Source organism: Urocampus carinirostris, chromosome 3 (genome assembly GCF_059441175.1).
Source record: "Urocampus carinirostris isolate Australia breed hairy pipefish chromosome 3, RoL_Ucar_1.0, whole genome shotgun sequence".
In the NCBI taxonomy this organism is placed as follows: domain Eukaryota; kingdom Metazoa; phylum Chordata; class Actinopteri; order Syngnathiformes; family Syngnathidae; genus Urocampus; species Urocampus carinirostris.
In genome coordinates, this window is record NC_142351.1 from 13,800,776 (window position 1) to 13,822,624 (window position 21,849).

The window sequence follows — 21,849 nt, forward strand, 5'->3', positions numbered from 1 at the left end:
TCCGGTATCGACCCCATCTCTCCGATATATACTCGGGCAATTGGTATCGATCTCGTCGGCCTCTGGCTTCCTGTCATTCCACGCCAGACTGCTGCCTAACGTGCATGACTGCCCCATTTCCCGTAAAATAAAAGTCTTGTGTGAGAAACATCACGCATTTGGGTTCTTCCCCTGTTCCAGTTCATGACAGCCAGGCTCAAATGACTTCCCAAGGAAGGATTAAAAAACATTTTAAAACATTTTTCACAATAATCTTTTCCTCTGAATCAGTCCTTGGGCTGCATTTTCGGTTTAGTCAATCGTAGGGATTATGTTTCCATTGAGTGGTAAAATGCTCTGAGTCTTTGTAAGTGCACAGAGTGAAGAATTTTGAAAAAGACCCTCGTGGTTCAAAAGTCAGATTCCAGCTGCATTTGTGGATCTTTGATAGCCATCAGGATTGATAGGGATTTGGGGCAATAGTGTTTGGAGCAATAAAGATGTAAAGTAACGCAACTAAGACGCATACTATTAAAAAAAGCCTCCAGGAGAACTCCCTATCATCATATGCGGTATATTTGGTAGGGTGGGCATCAACCAATTATGTCACTGCAAATACTTTTTATGCCCAGCTTCCCTAAAAAGGGACTATTCTGAGATACCAAGGGTGGCCGGGAACAAAATATAGGTCAGTTTTTCTGATAATGTTTGGAAAAAAAGACCCGAAAGCCCTGATGTGCAAGACACTGCCAAGAATCTTGACTACCCGATGTATGCAAATGTGTTTAGTGCCTAGAATTTGGCTTTCGTTGACCAACCGAGCATAAAATTGGGGAAAATGCCGACATTGCTTGGGGCCAGACAGCTGGCCCACAAAAGGGATTTGAAATGTGATTAGAACGAAAGTAACAGAGCCAATGTGAATATACCGTAGTTTGCTGTCACGACCAGAATGGAAGTAGGACCCAGATGCGTAACATTAATCACAAGTTTATTGAGCTATAGAGGAAAGAAAGTGCCGCTCACAGAATCGGAACGTGTTCCGAATGCGGAAGAGGATCCTCCGGAGCGGGAGATTGCAGCGTAGTAGACGGAAAAAAAGGTCGTTAGCCGGGACGGGAGATCAAAACGAGGTCGGGGTCAAAAAACGTGTCGTAGCAGGAGATAAACTGGGAAATCAGGAACGGACAGGTGGAAAACGGGTGAAAAACGGGACCGACGGGAGTCAGATTAAAAAATGCTTGCCTTGTGAAAACAGAGGTTCACTGACGGACTGACAACAGGCGAGTGAAGGGACTTAGCTTTAGTAGGACGGGGAACCAATCAGGTAGCCAGCAGTAGCTGGCGCCAAACGAGCGGGCACAGGTGAATATAATCAGTCATCATGAGTGTGTCTACTACAAAAAATATAAAACTAAATATCAAATGTAGTGCACAAAACAGGGACATTATATATTGTTTTCATTTATTCTGAAAAGATGTTGGAGGCGGGTCAGACATAGAATGTATCAGACATAGAATTACTGATTCTAAAGTCCTTAAGAAGATAGTTCTCATGATGGCTAGAGTATTTGATCAGAAAGTCTTTTTTATTTTGAAAAACAGAGAGTGACCGTAAATGTTAGGGTTTTTTTTGCCATTATGCGCCATCCTTTTGCATTACATGGTTGAGTGAAACTGAATCTCAAACAAACTTATGATGGCATTAATGTGGAGATGGTTTAACGTGGGAACATGAAATATGCGCATGTATCATGAGGATAGTGGCAGGGATACAGAAGAAGACATTTGTGCAGACGAGATGACATTTATCAGAGCGCGTGTGATTATAAATCCTCACAAACGATATCTTCCTGCTGTTGTGCTAAAGGATAAGGAGGCCACAAGTCAGCACTGCATCCTGAAGTGTGATAGCTGAGGAATGCCAAACGTTCTTCCACTGCGTCTGTGTCATCTGTGGAGCCGACTGTTGCCAAGGACCTGATAAGAGTTCATTATAATTAAACCGAGAGAAAGCACACGCAAAAAAAAGGTTGGATCAATCAACTAAATGAAGTAATAAAAGTATAAAATTAAGTGTTAGAATATTTGGATTCAACCTTCTAAGTGAAAAGGCTCCATATGTTAGTAATATTAACTAAAATCCGATGCAGTAATCTCTCGTTTTTCGACGGGGGAAGCGTTCCAAAGACGTCCCGCGATAGTTAAAACCTGCAAAGTAGAAACCTTTAGATATTTATTTATCTTTTATTACTCAAGAACAAACCTGATTTTTAGGCTCATGTCACGATTTGTCAATTGTCCTCACCTGCGCTCACTCTTTCTGCCCCAGCTGCCACTTGTTCCCTAATTAGTCATTATCCTATTTAAGCAGGTCATTCTCGTTCACTCCTGGTCAGTTGGTCAGTGAACCTCAGCGCAAGCAAGGCAAGCACTTTTTACTCTGGCTCCCGTTTTGATCCTGATCTGTTCCCTGTGTCAATCCCCGATCCACGCTCCGTTCTCCTGTCCCGGCTACCCGTATCCTGCTCGATTCTGTTTCCTGTATCGATCCCCGATCCAAGCTCCGTTCTCCTGTCCCGGCTACCCGTATCCTGCCCGATTCCGTTTCCTGTATCGATCCCCGATCCAAGCTCTAATCTCCTGTCCCGGCTACCCGTTTCCTGTATCGATCCCCGATCCCTGCCTTTGCGCTCGCCTCGGCTGCCTGAAGAGCATCCATGTTAACTCTAAATAGCTGTAAAACACATCTTCCGTATCACTAGAAACACATTCAAAATTGTATATTGGGCACAATCTTTTGCTGAAAAGGCATATTGTATCTCAAATTTCTACTGTAGCTTGTATGTAGAGGTATATGTTTTTATTTTTAACATGTAACATGTGTAATGTTTCTGACTCGAACAATCAATAATATTAGGGTTACTTTACATAAGAGTGGTTACATTTCTTTGCATACCAATTACATTTAGCTTAATTTATAAGTTACACAAGGACCTTTAAGGACAGACATTATGCTAATGTAGCCCTCGGTCAAACTGAGTTCGACACCCCTGCTTAGGGTATAAAAATGTAATTTCTGAGCACACTGTATGATTACATAAAAGAGGCCCAATGCATTAAGGTTATCAGGTGGAAGTTGACATGAATAAAGATGTGCATACAAACATTAAAGGGACACTGAAATATTTGACCACTAGTTGTCGCTGTATTGTGAAGTGCAACCAAAAACAAGTGCAACAAAAAAACAAAGGAGAATAAAATATACAGAGATTCAAAGAGACCAAACCACACCATTATTCTTATATTTGTTATATTATATTATTATATTATACTATTTTTTCCAAGAAGGATGTTGTTTAAGTATATATATAGAGTTATCTTTCTCTGAAATCTTAGGCTGAATTGGTGCACACACGTGACTTACCACGTGACGACACCATAACGGACGGCAATAACCCATAGTAAACAGTGGGTGGGGATATTAAACAGTAGCGAAAACAACAACAAAAAGCTATACTATTCAAGAACATTGGCAATGACTAGTCAAACCAATATTGTGCAGCTGTTTAGAAGAGGTTGCTCATCTTATCAGAAAGCACAAAAAATGCTTGAGAAATTGAGGACCGACCAAGATTTTCTTCCTCCTGACATATTTACATATCTAACCAAGTCGTTCTGACTTCAGTCCACATGATTTCTACCACTATATTGCAAATGGAGTAGCCCCGTACACCAGAGCTGATCTAAAAGATGTAAAATCCTGGATGCTTAACAGTTCTTCGTAGGTGGTTTGCTACGAAAAATGGATCCCCGGCGTGAAATGTTCCCCTTGTGCAAACCTTACCAAAACAACTTTATATCTGAATTTTGGGTGGATGTCATGGGGCATTTGCACCTTATATAGGAATCTGTTTTGAGCATGTTGAAAATATTTACTTTGGAGAAAGGAAGTCTCATCTTCTGAGCTTTTGTTTCCCGTTCAATCCGTTATTGATTTGATAGTTCATTTCAGCGTAGTAAGCTTTATGTTAGAGCACAAAACAATGTTCTATAAATGTGATATTCAGAAAAATACTGTTTTAAATCGCTGGTTAATCACAATAAAAGCAGCTGGTTTACATAGTAAGAAATATTTATGTTAAGACACTAAAAGGTTAGCACGAGCTGACTTATTATATTGTTCTTGTCACATTGTATTTAGCGTTTTTGACGTGACACATACCTACTCAACACAAAATTGCTACATACATCAAACCTGCCTTGTAAAAAATGTTCGTTGCAAATCCTGGAAAACTTAAGGGCTGCTAGTGTTGAGCCTCGCCACAACACGGGTCCCTTTGGTTGATTTGCAGTCTTCATCAAAAGGGATACAATTCCAAATCAGACTTACAAACCTTGCCCATTGCACAGCAATAAATTACCATCGTAAAAAGTGATGCTTACATTTTTCTTCCGATGTTATTGATATTTGTTTCGACTCAAATCCTAATTTAAGTGGTTTCCGCTAGGGGGCTTCTGCCGTCTGTAATGGCTCTCTATCTGCCAGAGAAGCAAAGGGTCAATACTGAGGTTAAATCCAGTGTACAATGTCCCTCCACCCCTCCTGAGTGTCATGATTACTGATGTGACTCAGCTGTCCCCGCTCATTTGGCGCCAACTGCCACGGGTCCTGATTGGCTCCCTGTCACTATTTGAACCCAGTCCTGTCTGTCGCCTGTTGTCAGTCCGTCTGCGAACCTGCGAACCTTTTTCGACCCTGACCCTCACCTGTCCCGTTTTTGCTCCTGTCTGTCTCCGGCCACGACCTGTTTTGCTCCTGACCACGTCTGTTCACCCGTCCCGGCTTAGAACCTCTTTTTGTTTCCTGACTAAGTCTACTCTCCTGTTCTGGCTTACGACTCGCTTCCAACCCCGACCCCGACCTGCTCTCCCAGTCCCGGCTACCGACCTGTTTTTTCCGTCCCTGACACCGCCATCGCTCGCTACGGAGGATCCACTTCCGCGTTTGGAGCACAATCCGAGTACGAGAGCGACTTGCTTCCCGCATCCAGCGAACACCGGATCCAATAAAAATTGTGAGAAACGTAAAGCAATAGGGTCCTGTTTCCGTTCTGGTCCTGACACTGAGTTTACAAACACAAGACACCCAAGTTAATTATATCTTTTCTATCGTTGGGGAAAAGTGAACAAAAAGTGACAGGTTTTCAAAATAAATCATACATGTATGGTTTGTACTGTATGTGTCATGTGTGTGCTTGTGTATGAGTTTGTTTATGGGGGGGAAGGGTCGTTCCCCAGGGCTGCTCTCATGCTTCAGTGGCATTAGGTCCGCATCCTTGTTCTGACACCATGTCTTCATCTGATTGTAGGCCACACGGTCCCTAAGGGACACAAACGTTGCTCAATGTTCGTAGAACACACAGTGCTGTGAGTGCAAACTTGGCTGCAGTTCATTATCCCTATTTGATCGTACATTATCAGCACTGGTCAAAGGTTAATAGACCACTTTCCGTGTTTGTAAACAAGTATGACGTAGCCTAGTTGCACGTGTATTGTTGAGCCAACAAGTCAAGTCAAGTCATTTTTATTTGTATAGCCCTTAATCACAGAGTCTCAAAGGGCTTCACAGGTTATTACACAGACTGTTTTTTCAGACTATTATTACACCATCCCCTGATCTGGAACCAACATGAGGGCAAGGAAAAACTCAAAAAACTCAACATGAGGAAAATGAAGAAACCTTGAGAAGGGACTGCACATGTGGCATCTCCCTTTCAGGATTACCAGACAGCAAAGGACGTTGCAATCACAAATAATAGATATTGAGATATTGTACAAGAAAAACATAGGTTATTCATATGCTATAGAGTAGAAGTGTGTTTTAAGCTTAGATTTAAACATTTCCACTGAGGTTGCAGAACGGATCTCAGGGGGAAGAGCATTCCACAGCACCGGTGCCCGGATGGAGAACGCTCTCGAACCAGCGGAACACTTCTTGGCTCTTGGGATCACCAGAAGACCGGCGCTCTCAGAACGAAGGCTTCGGATCGGAACATAGAGGGAAATCAGATCTGAAAGATATGAGGGAGCAAGTCCATGTATGATTTTGTATAATACTAAGAGAACCTTGTAATCACATCTTAGGCTAGTAGGGATCCAATGCAGGTTAGCCAAAATCGACGTGATGTGATCGTACTTTTTTGTCCTAGTTAAAAGCCTCGCTGCAGCATTTTGTACCAGCGTAATACATGTCAGTTAATACCAACCGATCGATAGAAAAATATTGTGTATGATGGGTTGGGTAGGGTTACTTTAACTGGATTACTTTCAATTACTTTTGGATTACTCCAATACCAAATATGCTAATAAAAGACAAAAGAACCTAAATATGAATAAAATGACTAAATTTTGTGCAGGCTTGGGGAGTAACGGAATACATGGAACGGCAAAAATGATGTTGGCAAGCTGTTTGGATTTATTCTCATTTTGTTTCTGTCGCATTTTATGTTAGTTTTGCCGGAGATCAAAGAGATCAAAGCCAGGAGAGAAAGCTTACCACGTGTTGTGAGTCATCATTTTATTCATATTTAGTTTATTTTGTCTTTTATTAGCATATTTGGTATTGGAGTAATCCAAAAGTAATTGAAAGTAATCCTGTTAAAGTAACCCTACCCAACCCTGTGTGTATCATAGACATTAACATCTCAAAAGAGCACAAAATATGCGATAAAGTGAACCCCCAAAATTGTTGTTTTAATCGGCGGGACACATAGATTGGGCAAGCCATATTGTGAAGCTTTTGTGGATGACTTTTTCGCCTCGTATTCAACGCCAATCTAAGTCAGTTAGGTAACGGGTAAAATACCTTTCTACGCCAGCAAGTTAAACAGACGAAAATAGTGGCTCAGATGACCTGAACATATTTACACTACATTAGTTCACGCATAAGTTACATTTAAGGGCGGCAGTGGCTCAGGAGGTAGAGCGATCGTTTTAGGATTAAGGGATCCCAGTTCGAATCCCGGCTTGTCCGTGTTACATGTCGAAGTGTCCTTGGGTAAGACATTGAACCCCCAATTACCCCCAAAAAGCAGGTTAGCGCCTTACATGGCTGCACAGATCACGGCCGCTATTGGGAAATGTGAAGCACAATGTAAAGCGCTTTGGGAAGTCATTGACTTGAAAAGCGCTACATAAATGCAGATCATTTCATTTCATTTCATTTTATAAGAACCTTAAATACATTGTATGAGTTAGTGGGATCAATAGTAATAATGATAAGGATGATTAATCAGTAACAATCATTATTACAATATGATAATGAATTATCATTAAATATATATCATATAGACATTGTTGGTTAGGGTTACTTTAACTAGATTACTTTCAATTACTTTTGGATTACTCCATTACCAAATATGCTAGTAAAAGACAAAAGAAACTAAATATGAATAAAATTAAAAAATTTTGTACAGGCTTGGGGAGTAACAGAATACATGGAACGGCAAAAATGATGTTGCCAAGCTGTTTGGATTTATTTTCTATGTTTCTGTCGCATATTATGTTAGTTTTGCCGGAGATCAAAGAGATCAAAGCCAGGAGAGAAAGCTTACCACGTGTTGTGAGTCATCATTTTATTCATATTTAGTTTCTTTTGTCTTTTATTAGCATATTTGGTATTGGAGTAATCCAAAAGTAATTGAAAGTAATCCAGTTAAAGAAACCCTGCCCAACCCTGCATTTAGAGCCCTGCGATTGGCTGACAACCAGTTCAGGTTGTCTCCTGCCCACTGCCCGATGATTGCTGGGATAGGCTCCAGCACCCCCGCGACCCTACTGAGGATAAGCGGTGCAGCTAATGAGATGAGTGATATATCATATAGAGCAGGGGTGGTGAACATGTAGCTCTCGAGCGGCTCTTGGCCAATAAGAATGCGGCTCTTTGCCTCATCATATTTTCTATATACTGGACTGTCTCAGAAAATTAGAATATTGTGATAAAGTTCTTTATGTTCTGTAATGCAATTAAAAAAACAAAAATGTCATACATTCTGGATTCATTAAACATCAACTGAACTATTTCAAGCCTTTTATTATTTGAATATTGCTGAATTTGGCTTACAGCTTAAGAAAACTCAAAAATCCTATCTCAAAATATTAGAATATCATGAAAAAGTATACAAGTAGGCTATTCAACTAATCACCTCAATCATCTAATTAACTCGAAACACCTTGCGAGGGTTTCCTGAGCCTTAAAAACACTCAGCTTGGTTCAGTAAACTAAATCACAAGTATGGGGAAGACTGCTGATCTGTCTGCTGTCCAGAGGACCATCATTGATACCCTCCTGATGGAGGGTAAGACACAAAAAGAAATTTCTCAAAGAGCAGGTTGTTCACAGAGTGCAGTTTCAAAGCATATCCACAAAAAGTCTGTTGGAAGGGAAAAATGTGGCCGGAAACGCTGCACAACCAAGAGAGATGACCGCAGCCTTAACAAAATTGTGAAGAAGAGCCGCTTCCAGAATTTGGGGGAGCTTCAAAGACAGTGGGCTGAAGCTGGAGTCCAGGTATCAAAAGCCACAGTTCACAGACGTGTCCGGGAAATGGGCTACAATAGCCGTATTCCCATGGTCAAGCCACTTCTGAACTCAAGACAACGGAAGAAGCGTCTGACTTGGGCTATGGAGAAGAAGCACTGGACAGTTGCAGAGTGGTCCAAAGTCCTTTTTTCAGACGAAAGCAAGTTTTGCATTTCATTTGGAAGTCAAGGCGCCAGAGTCTGGAGAAAGGCTGGAGAGGAGCAAAATCCAAGTTGCTTAAAATCCAGTGTGAAGTTCCCACAGTCAGCAATGGTTTGGGGAGCCATGTCAGCTGCTGGTGTTGGTCCACTGTGTTTCATCAAGTCCAGAGTAAATGCAACTGTGTACCAAGAGATTTTAGAGCACTACATGCTTCCATCTGCTGAAAAGCTCTATGGAGATGAGCATTTCATTTTCCAGCATGATCTGGCACCTGCCCACAGTGCCAAAACCACCAGTAACTGGTGCACTGACCATGGCATCACTGTCCTTGATTGGCCTGCTAATTCCCCTGACCTGAACCCCATCGAGAATTTGTGGGGTATAGTTAAGAAGAAGATGAAAGACACCAGACCTACAAATGCAAATGAGCTGAAGGCCGCTATCGAAGCATCCTGGGCATCAATAACACCTCAGCAATGCCACAGGGTGATTGCCTCCATGCCACGCCGGATTGATGCAGTAATCCGTGCAAAAGGATTCCCAACCAAGTACTGAGTGCATCAATGGACATTTTCAAATGTTTGATTTAGTTTTGCTGTTATAAAATTATTTTTTTTACTTGGTCTGAGGAAGTATTCTAATATTTTGAGATAGGATTTTTGAGTTTTTTTCAGCTGTAAGCCAAAATCAGCAATATTCAAATAATAAAAGGCTTGAAATAGTTCAGTTGATGTGTAATGAATCCAGAATGTATGACATTTTTGTTTTTTTAATTGCATTACAGAAAATAAAGAACTTTATCACAATATTCTAATTTTCTGAGACAGTCCAGTACTGTGGCTCTTTGCCTTGTTTCATGTTTAGGGTTTTTTTTTTGTTTGTATTGAGGTTGGACACTTTCCTTGAAATCAACACAAGAACAACTAGTATTGTTCTTGTGTTGAGGAGTGTGTTATGCGAAATAAGGTTTTTAATTGTGTGTGATTGTGTGTGTCTGACTGTCATGGCAGGTAAGCGCATGGTGTGGCTCTTTGACTCTCACAGTTAAAAATTTCGGCTCTTTGTGTCAAACTTGTTCGCCACCCCTGATATAGAGTATACATTACTGGTAATGGTAATAATTCTATCATAATAGTGTCAAAAACCGGACCAGGAGGAGAACACAATTGCGTGACGTTTCTTACACAAGTTTTTATTTTACAGGAAATGGGGTAGTCATGCACTTCAACCCAAACGCCAGTGATTCGGCGATCGTTGGCCGGAAGACGTAAGACAGAAGTCTGGCGTGGAATGACAGGAAGCCAGGGGCTGATAAGATCGATACCAATATCACGAGTAGATATCGGACAGATGGGGTCGATACCGGACAGGACGGGACGGACAGGATTGTTATCAAAACTGGAAATCTAAATTAAACAGGACGAACCAGACGGGAACAAAACTGCAGATCAATTAAAAACAGGACAAAAACGACGGGAACAATACCGGACAGGAAACACAAGCAGGGAGTTTAAACCTATGTCTTGTAGGTGCAGAGGTTCGTTGACGGAATGACAAAAGGGTGAATGAGAACACTGAGCTTAAATAGAAGGGAAGCCAATCTGTCAACGAGCCGCAGCTGGCGCCACACGAGCGGGGCCAATTGGGTGCCATGGCAACCGTGACAAATAGATATACAGTGGAACCTCGGTTCTCGACCATAATCCGTTCCAGAACCCTGTTCGAAAACCGATTTGGTCGTTTTTCCCATTAAAAGTAATGTAAAATCATTTTAATCCGTTCCAACACCCTGAATATTTAGCAAGAACGTAAACATGAAGCTAACCTAGGCTAATCGTACGTTCGTGTTAGCGTAATCTTTCGCACGGAAGATTACGCTAACGCGAACGTACGACATGAACGTGTAAAAATAAAAAAAAGGATTATGAATAGGATTTCTTACCTTTGTGGTGGACGGTGGGGAGAGAAAAATCAACAAAAGTTTTTCAACCTTTTCCAAAACTTGCGCAGTTGCTTGCTTATAGCGCTAACTTCCTTAGCCGCATCACTCGATTTCACAGTCTCCTTATTCTTTACTATCGTACTGATAGTAGATTTAGCCATGCTGTATTCAGTAGCAAGATCGGAAATTCGTACACCTCTTTCATATTTAGCTATTATGTCTTTCTTAAAGGCAATAGTTGGACGAACAACTTGGTTTTTTTTTCACCTGTCCTGCTTGCACCGACCTTCTTCAGAGGCATAATTAGGGGCTAAAACACCCGTACGCTGCTCAGCATCGCACCCTAGCGTACCGGCGTTTGAACTCCGATTTTTTGACCGAACAGCGAAGCAAGAATTTCTCTAAATTTTTGGTCGAACACCGATTTGTCCGAACTGAGAGGCGTTCGAAAACCGAGGTTCCACTGTACTAGCTAGCACCAGTGGTAGCAAATTAACAGATTAGAGTAGCAATCACTTAACATTTCCCCGACTCTAATCCTACTTAAACTTACTAAGGCAATCTAAACCAGTTTGCTACGATAACTTACCACAAATGAAATGGGAACTGCAAACGCAGACATGCTTCCTCTGGGAATTGCAAAAAACTGTTCCTTAAAATTACCATTTGTGCACTCGTACACACAACGGCTGGGCTTGTTGTTTTTGTAAATTGCGACTCTAAAAACGCAACTCAACATTAAAATCTTCTCTTACTCTATTTAAACCTATGCTGCTACTCCCATTGTTTTGGGTCAACAATGCTCGCGCATCCTGTTGTGATCTGGTGATGACGTGAACTGGAAAGGGGTCTATAGCAGGGGTCAGGAACCTATGGCTTGCATATATGGCTGTTTTCATGACTACATATGGCTCGATGATAAAATGCTACCTCTGCAGATTCCTCTGTAGTATTCCAAATATCAGGTATTCCAAAGTTGCATCATCAAAGTTACTCCAAAAATACTCATTGTTCGGTTTATTATGTAAAAGGCACAGTTTTATTTACAGTTTATAGTCAGGGTGTCACACCAATAGAGCCCATTTTGGCTATACATCACTAAAGAATCCTTTATATGGAAGCTCATTAAATAATGTATGTTCACTGTTTAGACAATATGATTAAAAACGCACACAACAAACTATAATTACCCACAAACACAGGACAATTTGATTGGGTGAGTGGTAGGGGTGGCTGCAGCTATGCACGTACAGCGCATTCCCATCTCTCTCACATGCGCTCACTGTGCTGAAGGGAAATACAGCCATAAACTTTTCATTTGCATTTTTCGGTGACATATTTACAAACGAACTCTGCTCGCACCTGGTTTTGAAACCTACGAAAAAAAATAAAGGCCAAAATGAGCCGCAATGATCTTAAGTAACTGTGGGAGGGAGACACGTTTAAAGTGGTATAGTTGTTGAAATGGGACATAGGCTCTTTCATAAATTCGAATCATCTTACTTGACACAGAGAAACAAAATGCGCTGAAACGTTAGCTTTTTTTCTGGAAAGAGCGTCTTAAAAATATTATAGTCTTTTCTCAAAATATAAAGTATTGGTCTCTCTCCAAAAAATCTAAAATATTTTGTTATTATGGCTCTTTGGGTCAAAAAGGTTCCCTACCCCTGGTTCATAGGGACGAGCTGGGCATGCAGGTTTCGAAGGAGAAATATAATTCAGGATATCTGAATTACCTTGACCAGAAAAGGATTTCTAATCACTCTTGCGTCAGACAAAACAGACACCGTGTGAACCGGTGCTGTCAGTTTGATTACGCAAATGTCTTTGCACAATTTGATAAGATTTGTGTAAATTGAGTCCCTAGAATGAAATGAACTCAGTGTTATAGGTAACGTATCCAGCTAAGTAAAATTTTTGTAGCTTTTCAAATACCAAGTTTGCTCTAAAAAGCAGATGCAGGAATGTTGGGCGGCAGTAGCTCAGGAGGTAAAGCGCTCGTCTTGGGATCAAAGGATCCCAGTTCAAATCCCGGCTCGTCTGTGTTACATGTCGAAGTGTCCTTGGGTAAGACACTGAACCCCTAATAGGTTAGCGCCTTACATGGCTGCAAGGCCGCTATTGGGAAATGTGGAGCACATTGTAAAGCGCTTTGGGAAGTCATTGACTTGAAAAGTGCTATATAAATGCAGATCATTTCATTTCATTTCATTTCAATGTTAGCTCCAATCACCCATCTGTAAGAAAAGTAGCCCAATCTTCAAATTGCCCTCTTTCTTGTAAAAATGACTGATTATTTTTCTACAAACAACTGTCGGAACCTTTTACAGTGAGTTTTTTTCCCAAGCCATTCTTCTTATGTAGTGTATACAGGGTTGGGTAGGGTTACTTTAACTTGATTACTTTCAATTACTTTTGGATTACTCCAATACCAAATATGCTAATAAAAGACAAAATAAACTAAATATGAATAAAATGATGACTCACAACACGTGGTAAGCTTTCTCTCCTGGCTTTGATCTCTTTGATCTCTAGCAAAACTAACATAAAACGCCACAGAAACAAAATGAAAATAAATCCAAACAGCTTGCAAACATCATTTTTGCCCTTTCATGTATTCCTTTACTCACCAAGCCTGCACAAAATTTAGTAATTTTATTCATATTTAGTTTCTTTTGTCTTTTTTTAGCATATTTGGTATTGGAGTAATCCAAAAGTAATTGAAAGTAATCAAGTAAAAGTAACCCTACCCAACCCTCAGTGTATAGGGGTCTCAGACTCAAATTATTTGGGTCTGGGAGCTAGGTTCTTGGAAAAAAGGGGCCACATCAGATATTCCACAAGAAAAGCTCTGATTAAAACATTCCACAATTATATGTATTATTTATCAATAAATATTTATTTTAAACTGTACACAAAATCACATTTAAAAATAAAAAATCCTAAGAATTACTATGAAAAGAAATCAGTCATAAATTCATCCATATTTGGCATGGGCTGCACTTACGTTTAACTTTGATATTAAGACAGGGCCCTCAAACTGTCAGAACCAGAACAGATAGTAGACCCAAACGGGTAACGTTTCACACAAAAGTTTATTGGATAATCGAGGAAGTCAGGTGCGGGGAAACAAACGCCAGCGATCCAGTGCTCGCTGGGCAGGAGGAGCCAGGAGCTCACGGGATCGAAGCGTGGTCGGAATGCGGAAACGAGTAGAGTTGCCGGGGCGGGAGATTGGAGCGTGGTCGACGTTCAAAACGGGTCGAATAGCCGGGACGGGAGATCGGAGCGTGGTCGGTGGGCAAAAACAGGTCACTAGCCGGAGCGGGAGATCATAGCGTTGTCGAAGGAAGGGGAAAGTCAGGCAGCCGGGGACGATCAGGAAATCAGGGACAGACGAGCAGGATACGGATGAGGACGGGACAGACGGGAGCCAGTGACGGTGTGTCTGTCAGTAATTGGAAGAAGCGTGGTTTCTTTCAGCAGCATCTTACTTTTGATTTAGCCAAATCAACTTTTATTTAATGAGATAAACATCAAAGTTAAGATATAATCATTTAATCCCTATAATTCATTATAAACAAGATAAATAACCCAGTATTTTTCTACGGCAAGGGACAGTGTATTTATTATTTGAGGACCAGATGTCCCTGTCTGGTGTAGTGCAACTGAAAAAAAATGCTAAAAAGCACAAATAAAAACACAAACTCCTGCGACTCAAACTGACCAAAACACACCATTTTACCTCTCGTTTTTTTTTCTACCCATCCTTTTTGAGGTTTTGGGGTACCTGTACCAGCAAGATGGTGAACAATTATGTCAGCTACCTTTACGTGAGGCGCATTTTATATAGAACAAATGCAAATTTCTCGACCTACAAGCACATCTGTTGGTTTATAAATGTTCCTTGTATTTTATGTGTTATTTTGATCATTTCAAATGATGTAATCCGTACAAAAAAATTGCAAGGAAAATGTATTATTAATACTATTATTTTTAAACTTGTTTATTTGTAAGATCGATGTTTTGTCCTTCTGGGCTCTTATCCGGATCGTCTCAGTCATTGGTAGCATATGAGAAGGTTATCAAAGAATACATATATTTTGCAGTACGCTAGCAAATGTTATATTATAATTTTCACAGTGGTGGGCCATGTGGGCCTGCAAGGCCTTATCTGCCGGCCCAAAATTTCTGAATCATGTGATGTTAATTATATTTCTTCATCAATACTTATTAAATAATTCTAAATTGTCTGGCAGCTTCCTTTCATTGCTTTTCCCTGGCTGAGCTGCTTCCAGATATCTGCTTTCATATTTAAGCATTTAACCAATCACATTTCGCCATTACTTGTTTCTAGGCTCAGAAATCTACCCTGATGCCTTCAGGGTGAACTTTCCAGCATATAACCCATAAAATCTATCTTGGGAGACAGAAGTTAGTGTAGCCAATCAGATTTCGAGTTGGCGTCCGATCGGAAGCTTGCAGGCGCTGAGAAACGTCACCAGTTTCAATAAGTGTAACTGGTTTAGTGTTTAGGGGATGGTAATCTACAAAAGTGTTAGCGCCAACAGCCATCAAGAAAATAATACAGTTGTGTCGATTTAACAGCGAAAGGTTGGATAACTTCAAAGCAAGAAAGCATTTTATTCTACACTCGCAAAATGGCCAGGCAAAAGGAAGTCTTGATTTGCCTGCTTGGAGTGGTCAGTGGTCGGGAGCTGCAGTAACCAATTTGGCCATCAGGGGGCGTTAGAGACACCACAAAAGCAGACCACTCAAAAGCATGTGTTTATCGATTTTGTAGGTATTTATTGGTAGTGCCTCGACACAAAACCTAGCTAAAGACACTCGGGGAGGCCTAAAATACAACTGTGTAAATCTTCACAAAAATCAGTTCAGCCATTCCGGAGCTTTTAAGACACACACACACACAAATGTGGATTTATAAATTAGATTGGATCCGATTAGATAGATTAGATAAACCTGATTCGCTAGATTTAGATTGAGTCTGTCTTGCTGTGAGTAATTAGGTGCCGCGCTTGTCATAATTACTGATGTGACTCAGCTGTGCCCGCTCATTTGGCGCCAACCACCGCGGTTTCTCATTGGCTACATGTCACTATTTGAACCCTGTCCTCTCAATCCCCTGTTGTCGGTCCGTCTGCGAATCTCCGTGTATACTAGACAAGCCTTTTTTGACCCAGACTTACGCCTGTCCCGTTTTTTGATCCTGTTTGTCACCCACTACGACCTGTTTTGATCCCGACCAAGTCTGCTCTCCTGTCCCGGCTTACAACTCGTTTCCGACCTCGACCACGTCTTGCTCTCCCAGTCCTGGCTACTGACCAGTTTTTCGCCCCTGACACCGCCATTGCTCGCTACAGAAGACCCACTTCCGTGTTCGGATCACAATCCGAGTACGAGAGCGACTTGCTTCCCGCGCCCAACGAACATCGGATCGTGGGCGCAGCCCTTCCTCTCTCTTTCAATAAAACTTGTGGTAACTGTCACGCAAATGGGTCCGGTTTCCATTCTGGTCCTGACAGCGTTGTGTTTGTAAGGTTTGTTATCGCTTAATAAGGGGAATTTTAATCATTAATAAGGGGAGCAATTGGCTGAGTATGTATTTTTTTTAAATGCACGTTTATATGATAATTCATGTATTTTTTCGTATTATTTAAATCAATATTGTTTTTTTATTAAATTAATTTTTTTACCACTAGGAAGTGGTAAATAATACACGCTGTACCTTTAAAATCAAGCAGAGTGAGTGTTATAACACAATATTACACTTAGACCCAAAAATGTTATTTAATGCTTTATTTAAATAAAGATTTGAGGATGAAAAATAGAGTATGGCAATAACAAATACAGAATCGAGTCAATCATTTACGACATTTTCGTCAACTTCACAGAAACATTATTTCAAACAGGCAAGGAAAGATAGCCTATGTACAAAAAAAAAAATCTAGCAACGGAGTTTGAATGCTGTACAAAAAAAACTATTGAATCAAATAATATCATTTGAAAAGTTGCTCCAGTGTTTTTTTCCCGCGTGCTATCGATCGATGTCTAAAATCGGGGTCCTAAATAGCAGATCTCCCCTTAGCCGAGGCATGTTCCTGATGCTACGGATGAAAGGTAACGCGCCTTCTGATGGAATCAGCCCTCCGTCTCTGTGCGAGACATGGAAACCCGGTGCACTGTTGCTAGGCAACATGTTAAAGTCTAGTGTTCTCTATTACCAGACAGCGCTGGTCTTCTTGGTCCAGACCTACAAATCATCCAGTCCTCCATTAGTTTAGCTGTCAACGGACACTGGAGACTGGAGTGAATACAAGAAGAGCGACAGCAAGCGAAAACACCCACGATAGACGGACAATAGCAAGAAGAAATATCAGGATACAATTTTCATTCAAATTATTTTTTACAGGAACTTGAAATGGACAGGAATGAGATGGAAACCATATTCCTGTAAACAGGACCAGCCTGTTTGAGTGATTCTGCTCCCCCCGTACTAATCAGCATTCCCTTAGGACTTTAGTGTAAATGCTAACAAGGCAAAAGGGGGAGAGATGTTGCATAACCAGCTACAGGCCAAGTTTCTTGAAAATAATAGTGAAGATAGGCGATTATTCACATTATGGATTTCTTTTTGAGATGATGTGCTCGTTCGAATCAAAGTTTAAAGATAATGCCACCCCAATACTGGACAGCTCACGTGATTGCTTAGTCATATCTCATCCCTTGGGCTCACCCACTGACTGCCTCGCTGATACTTTCTCTGCAGAAAGCCTTAATCCGAATGAATAACAGTGACAAAAAAGACAGCAAGGGAATCAATTCTTCAAGAACCACTGGGCTTATTTTGCACAAGGGTGTCGTAAACACCAGTAGGCACAAAAGACAACAATCACACCATTTCCAGAACATAGCATTTGGTAGACCTGCACAACATGAACTGCAATACAAAAGCTGGATTGACCTTAAGAGACTAGTGCATTGATTTTACAATATATATGAAATACAAATATTATTTCTTTGATTATACATGTTAACACTCTGCGATTAGTGGTCTGAAATAACAGACTCCATCTTGTTAGATTTGCATTAGATCCCTTTGCGTCTAAACAGTTACAACTTAATAATAATAATAATAATAATAATTTCCTTGTATTGTCATTCTGTGTAACAATGTACACAGAACGAAATGTCGATTGCACCTGACCCGTTGTAGCGAGCCGATGCAGCCGCAGCCAACAGAGGGCGCCGCCGACCACTTTTTAAGTCTTAGGAATGACTCGGCCGGGGCGCGAACCCGAACCTCCCAGTCTCAAAGCGGGCGCCTTACCATCTAGGCTACTGAGCTGGTTGTCAAGACCAGAACGGAGACAGGACCCACTTGTGTTGCGTTTTATTGGAAGAAAGAGAAAGGGTTGCGCCCACGATCCGGTGATTGCTGGACGCGGGAAGCAGGTCGCTCTGATACTCAGATTGTGCTCCGAACGCAGAAGTGGATCTTTCGTGGTGAGCAATGGCTGTGTCGGGGACGGGAAAACGGTTCAGTAGCCGGGACAGGAGAGCAAAAACGTGGTCGGAGTCGGAAGCGAGTCGTAAGTCAGAATAGGAGAAAAGGTCGGGGACAAAAAGAGTTTGAAAGCCGGGATGGGAGAGTAGACATGGTCAGGATCAAAAAACGGGTCGAAGCCGGGAGACAGACGGGAGCAAAAAACGGGACAGGTGGGTGTCAGGGTCAAAAAAGGCTTAACTGAGGTTCGGAGACGGGCTGACAAAAGGGGACAGACAGGGCTGGGTACAAGTACTGATCGGGAGCCAATAAGAGCCCGCGACAGTTGGCGCCAAAGGAGCGGGCACAGCTGAGTCCCATCAGTAATCATGACACTTAATTTCGATATTGGGGAAAGTGTAGATTGTGTGAAGCCATGACCTCAGTCGTTTCAGTTCCAGATCCGCTTGGGTTGCTCGATATTAATGACGTCACCTTATTAAAACCCTGCTATGTACAAGAACGTTCCATGCCGAATAGTGTCGAACAATATTGCATAAATCCCGTTTTTGCTTTGTTTCAAATGTCTGTTTTACCTCCCATAATGCAATCTTCACGTGTTATCATTCTTGAGTTGTTGTTCAAATAAACATTTTCCTATAGAGAACTGGCTCTCATGGTTACGGATGTGAATCACCTGTGCCCACTCCCTTGGCGCCAATTCCCTCGGACTCTGATTGGCTCCCTGTCCCTATTTATACCCACTCCTATCTGTCCCCTTTTGTCAGTCCTTCTGCGAACCTCAATTAACACTAGGCAAGCCTTTTTCGACCCTGACTCCCACCTGTTTTTTTGCTCCTGTCTGTTCCCCGGCTTCAACCCGTTTTTGATCCTGACCACGTCTACTCTCCTTTCCTTGCTCACGACTCGCCTCCGACCCCGACCACGTTTTTGCTCTCCTGTCCTGGCTACTGACCCGTTTTTCCGTTCTCTACACGGCCATCGCTCGCTACGGAAGATCCAATTCCGCGTTCTGCTTCCCGCGTCCAGAAATCACCGGATCGTGGGCACAACCCTTTCTCTTTCTTCCAATAAAACTTGTGAGAAACGCAACACAAGTGGGTCTTGCCTCGAACTTTTGTCTTCATATAGTTGGTTGGATTCCTTAACCACTACCGTCGTAAGGGCACCAATTAAATTATTCCGATTCCTAACCACAAGACCACTAGTGATATATAAGACATGAAAAGCCATTCGATTTTATCTCATTATTACACTATTTTTATTCATGGTACCAGAAACGAATGTTAGAGAATGGAGAAAAAGGAAAGTCGGCCTTAAATATATAAATAAAGGCAAAAAATCACGAGGGAAACAACTCTTTGGTGTATCTGATGATGAATCTGACTTTTAAAGACATAAAATGAGTTTTTGTTGTTGGTTGTGTGAATAATTTACGTTGACAATAATTATTTTAATCATGGTTGCACCTATTCAACAATGTTTGTCAAATACAATGCTTAGTTTGTGCTGAGAAGAACTAAAATTTCATACCAAATTATACTTAAAAATTAGGGGAGGGGGTTATGAACAAGTCATAAAAATGCTACATTTTACTCCACACACCACCTACCATTTTAGCTTATTTCCAGATTATTTCCAGTCTAAATAATATTAAAAGGAAAAGGAAAGAAAATGTCTTGCAGTTTTGCTACGTACTGACTAGATTATGCAGGTGTACCAAATAATTCTTCTGCGGGGTTGATATTGATGCCTTCTAGACAGATGGATGGCTACGGTACAGCGATTAGAATTTCAAATGGGTGATAATTAAGATAATAAATGCAGCATTGGCCCTCTCCACTGAGAGCTTGGATGACCTCCCTTGCAGCAACCTTGCACGGAGTAATGTTTGTTGATCTGTCTCAGTAGCAAAAATTTGTATATATTTAAGACGAGAGTTGGGGGAATTTAGGTGAATGTATAATCCAGGGGTGTCAAAGGGGGGGCACACGATAGAACAAACATTCTCTCGGATTAGTAGACTAGAGAGAAAGAAAAAAAGAGAGAAAGAATTAAGAGAAAGAGAGGGAGAGACAAAGGGAGTGTGGGACAGGGAAAGAGAAAAGGGAGAAAGAGAGAGAAAAAAAAGAGAGAGAAAATGTGAGAAACAAATGAGAAATAGTTAGAGAGGAGAAAGAAAGAGAGAGAGAAAGAAATCCAAAGAGAAATAGAAAGAGAGAAAGAGAGAGGAGAGAAAAGAAAAGGAGAGAAAGAGAAAAGGGGAGAAAGAAAGAAAGGGAAACCAGGAGAGAGAGACAAAAGAGAGAGAAAAGGGAAAAAGGCAAAGAGAGCAAAATAAGCTAAAAAGACACAGAAGAACCAAAGAAGAAAAAATGAAGAGAGAAATGGAGACAGAGAGAGTGAAAGAGAGAGATAGAGAGTGAGAGACAGGGAGGGAAGAAGAGAGAGAGAGAAAGACAGAGAGAGAGAACATGGGAAACAAAAGAGATAAAAAGCAAAATAGTGAGAGAGGGGGAAAGAAAGAGAGAGAGAGAGACAAAGAAATCCAAAGATAAATAGAAAGAGAGATAGAAAGAGAGAAAAGAGAACTAGAGAAAGATAGAAGGGGAAACCAAGAGAGAGAAAAGAGAGTAAAAAGGAAAAAGGGAAGAGAGAGCAAAATAAGGTAAAAAGACACAGAGATAAAGACAAAGAAGAACAAAGTGAGAAATGGAGACAGAGAGTGTGAAAGAGAGAGAGTGAGAGAGAGAAAGAAGAAAAGAGAGAAAGAGAGAGAGAGTGAGAGAGAGAAAGAGAAGGAAATACAACTGCAGCATCTTTGTGAGAGGCACCTGGCTTTGGCAACATCAAGTGGACATATTTCAACCTCCATCTTGTTTTTCTCTTGCGCTTCCCTCGGCGTTGTCTCGCGGGCCGGATTCAAACCCTTAGTGGGCCTGATCCGGCCCGCGGGCTGCCGGTTTGACACCCCTGGTCTGTTGGAAACCCACATCACTGTTCACGTGTCCTCGCGCCCAGCCACCGTGCGTTCACATGATGGTGCAGCTCTTTGACTTCTCCTTATTGAACGTGGAGGAGATGATCTCCGTCTTGCCGGGCAGGTGTAGGATTCTCTTGGAGAGGCGGCGAACCGGGCTGGGCTTGTCGCCCGGCTGCAGTTTGTTCATGCAGGCCAGGGCCGCCGCACGGAAGACACTGTGGATGCTCTTCTCGGACGTGAAGGCCGAGCACTCCAGGTAGGCTTCGGCTCCCAACTGCTTGGCCCAGGAACAACCCTGCAGTGATCGATCCAAATATCACTATTAAGTATTTGGATCGGATCAATACCGTTCTCCTGTCCTCAACCTTTTGCTCCTTCAACAGTTTTGTCATAGCATGACTTCTCTCCATGCTCAGTCCTTCCTACTCTCACCCAACGACCTCGGATCACAAGTTTATGTGTGACCAGGGTTGGGTAGGGTTACTTTAACTTGATTACTTTCAATTACTTTTGGATTACTCCAATACCAAATATGCTAATAAAAGACAAAAGAAACTAAATATGAATAAAATGATGACTCACAACACGTGGTAAGCTTTCTCTTTGATCTCCGGCAAAACTAACATCAAATGCGATAGAAACATTCACTACAGTATGCCACGCATATCTCG

General features: G+C 41.5%; 1 protein-coding gene across 1 annotated transcript in view; it reads right to left on the reverse strand.

The window, feature by feature from the left end:
- Positions 1 to 16,472: 16,472 nt before the first annotated feature.
- The window catches only part of LOC148368746 (rho-related GTP-binding protein Rho6-like), an 18,787-nt gene continuing 13,410 nt past the window's right edge, over positions 16,473 to 21,849 (reverse strand). Inside the window, exon 5 of the mRNA XM_088330778.1 lies at positions 16,473 to 21,473. Within this exon, the coding sequence (XP_088186904.1) occupies positions 21,228 to 21,473 (246 nt within the window). The 3' untranslated portion in view covers positions 16,473 to 21,227. The remainder of the gene's footprint in view (positions 21,474 to 21,849) is intronic.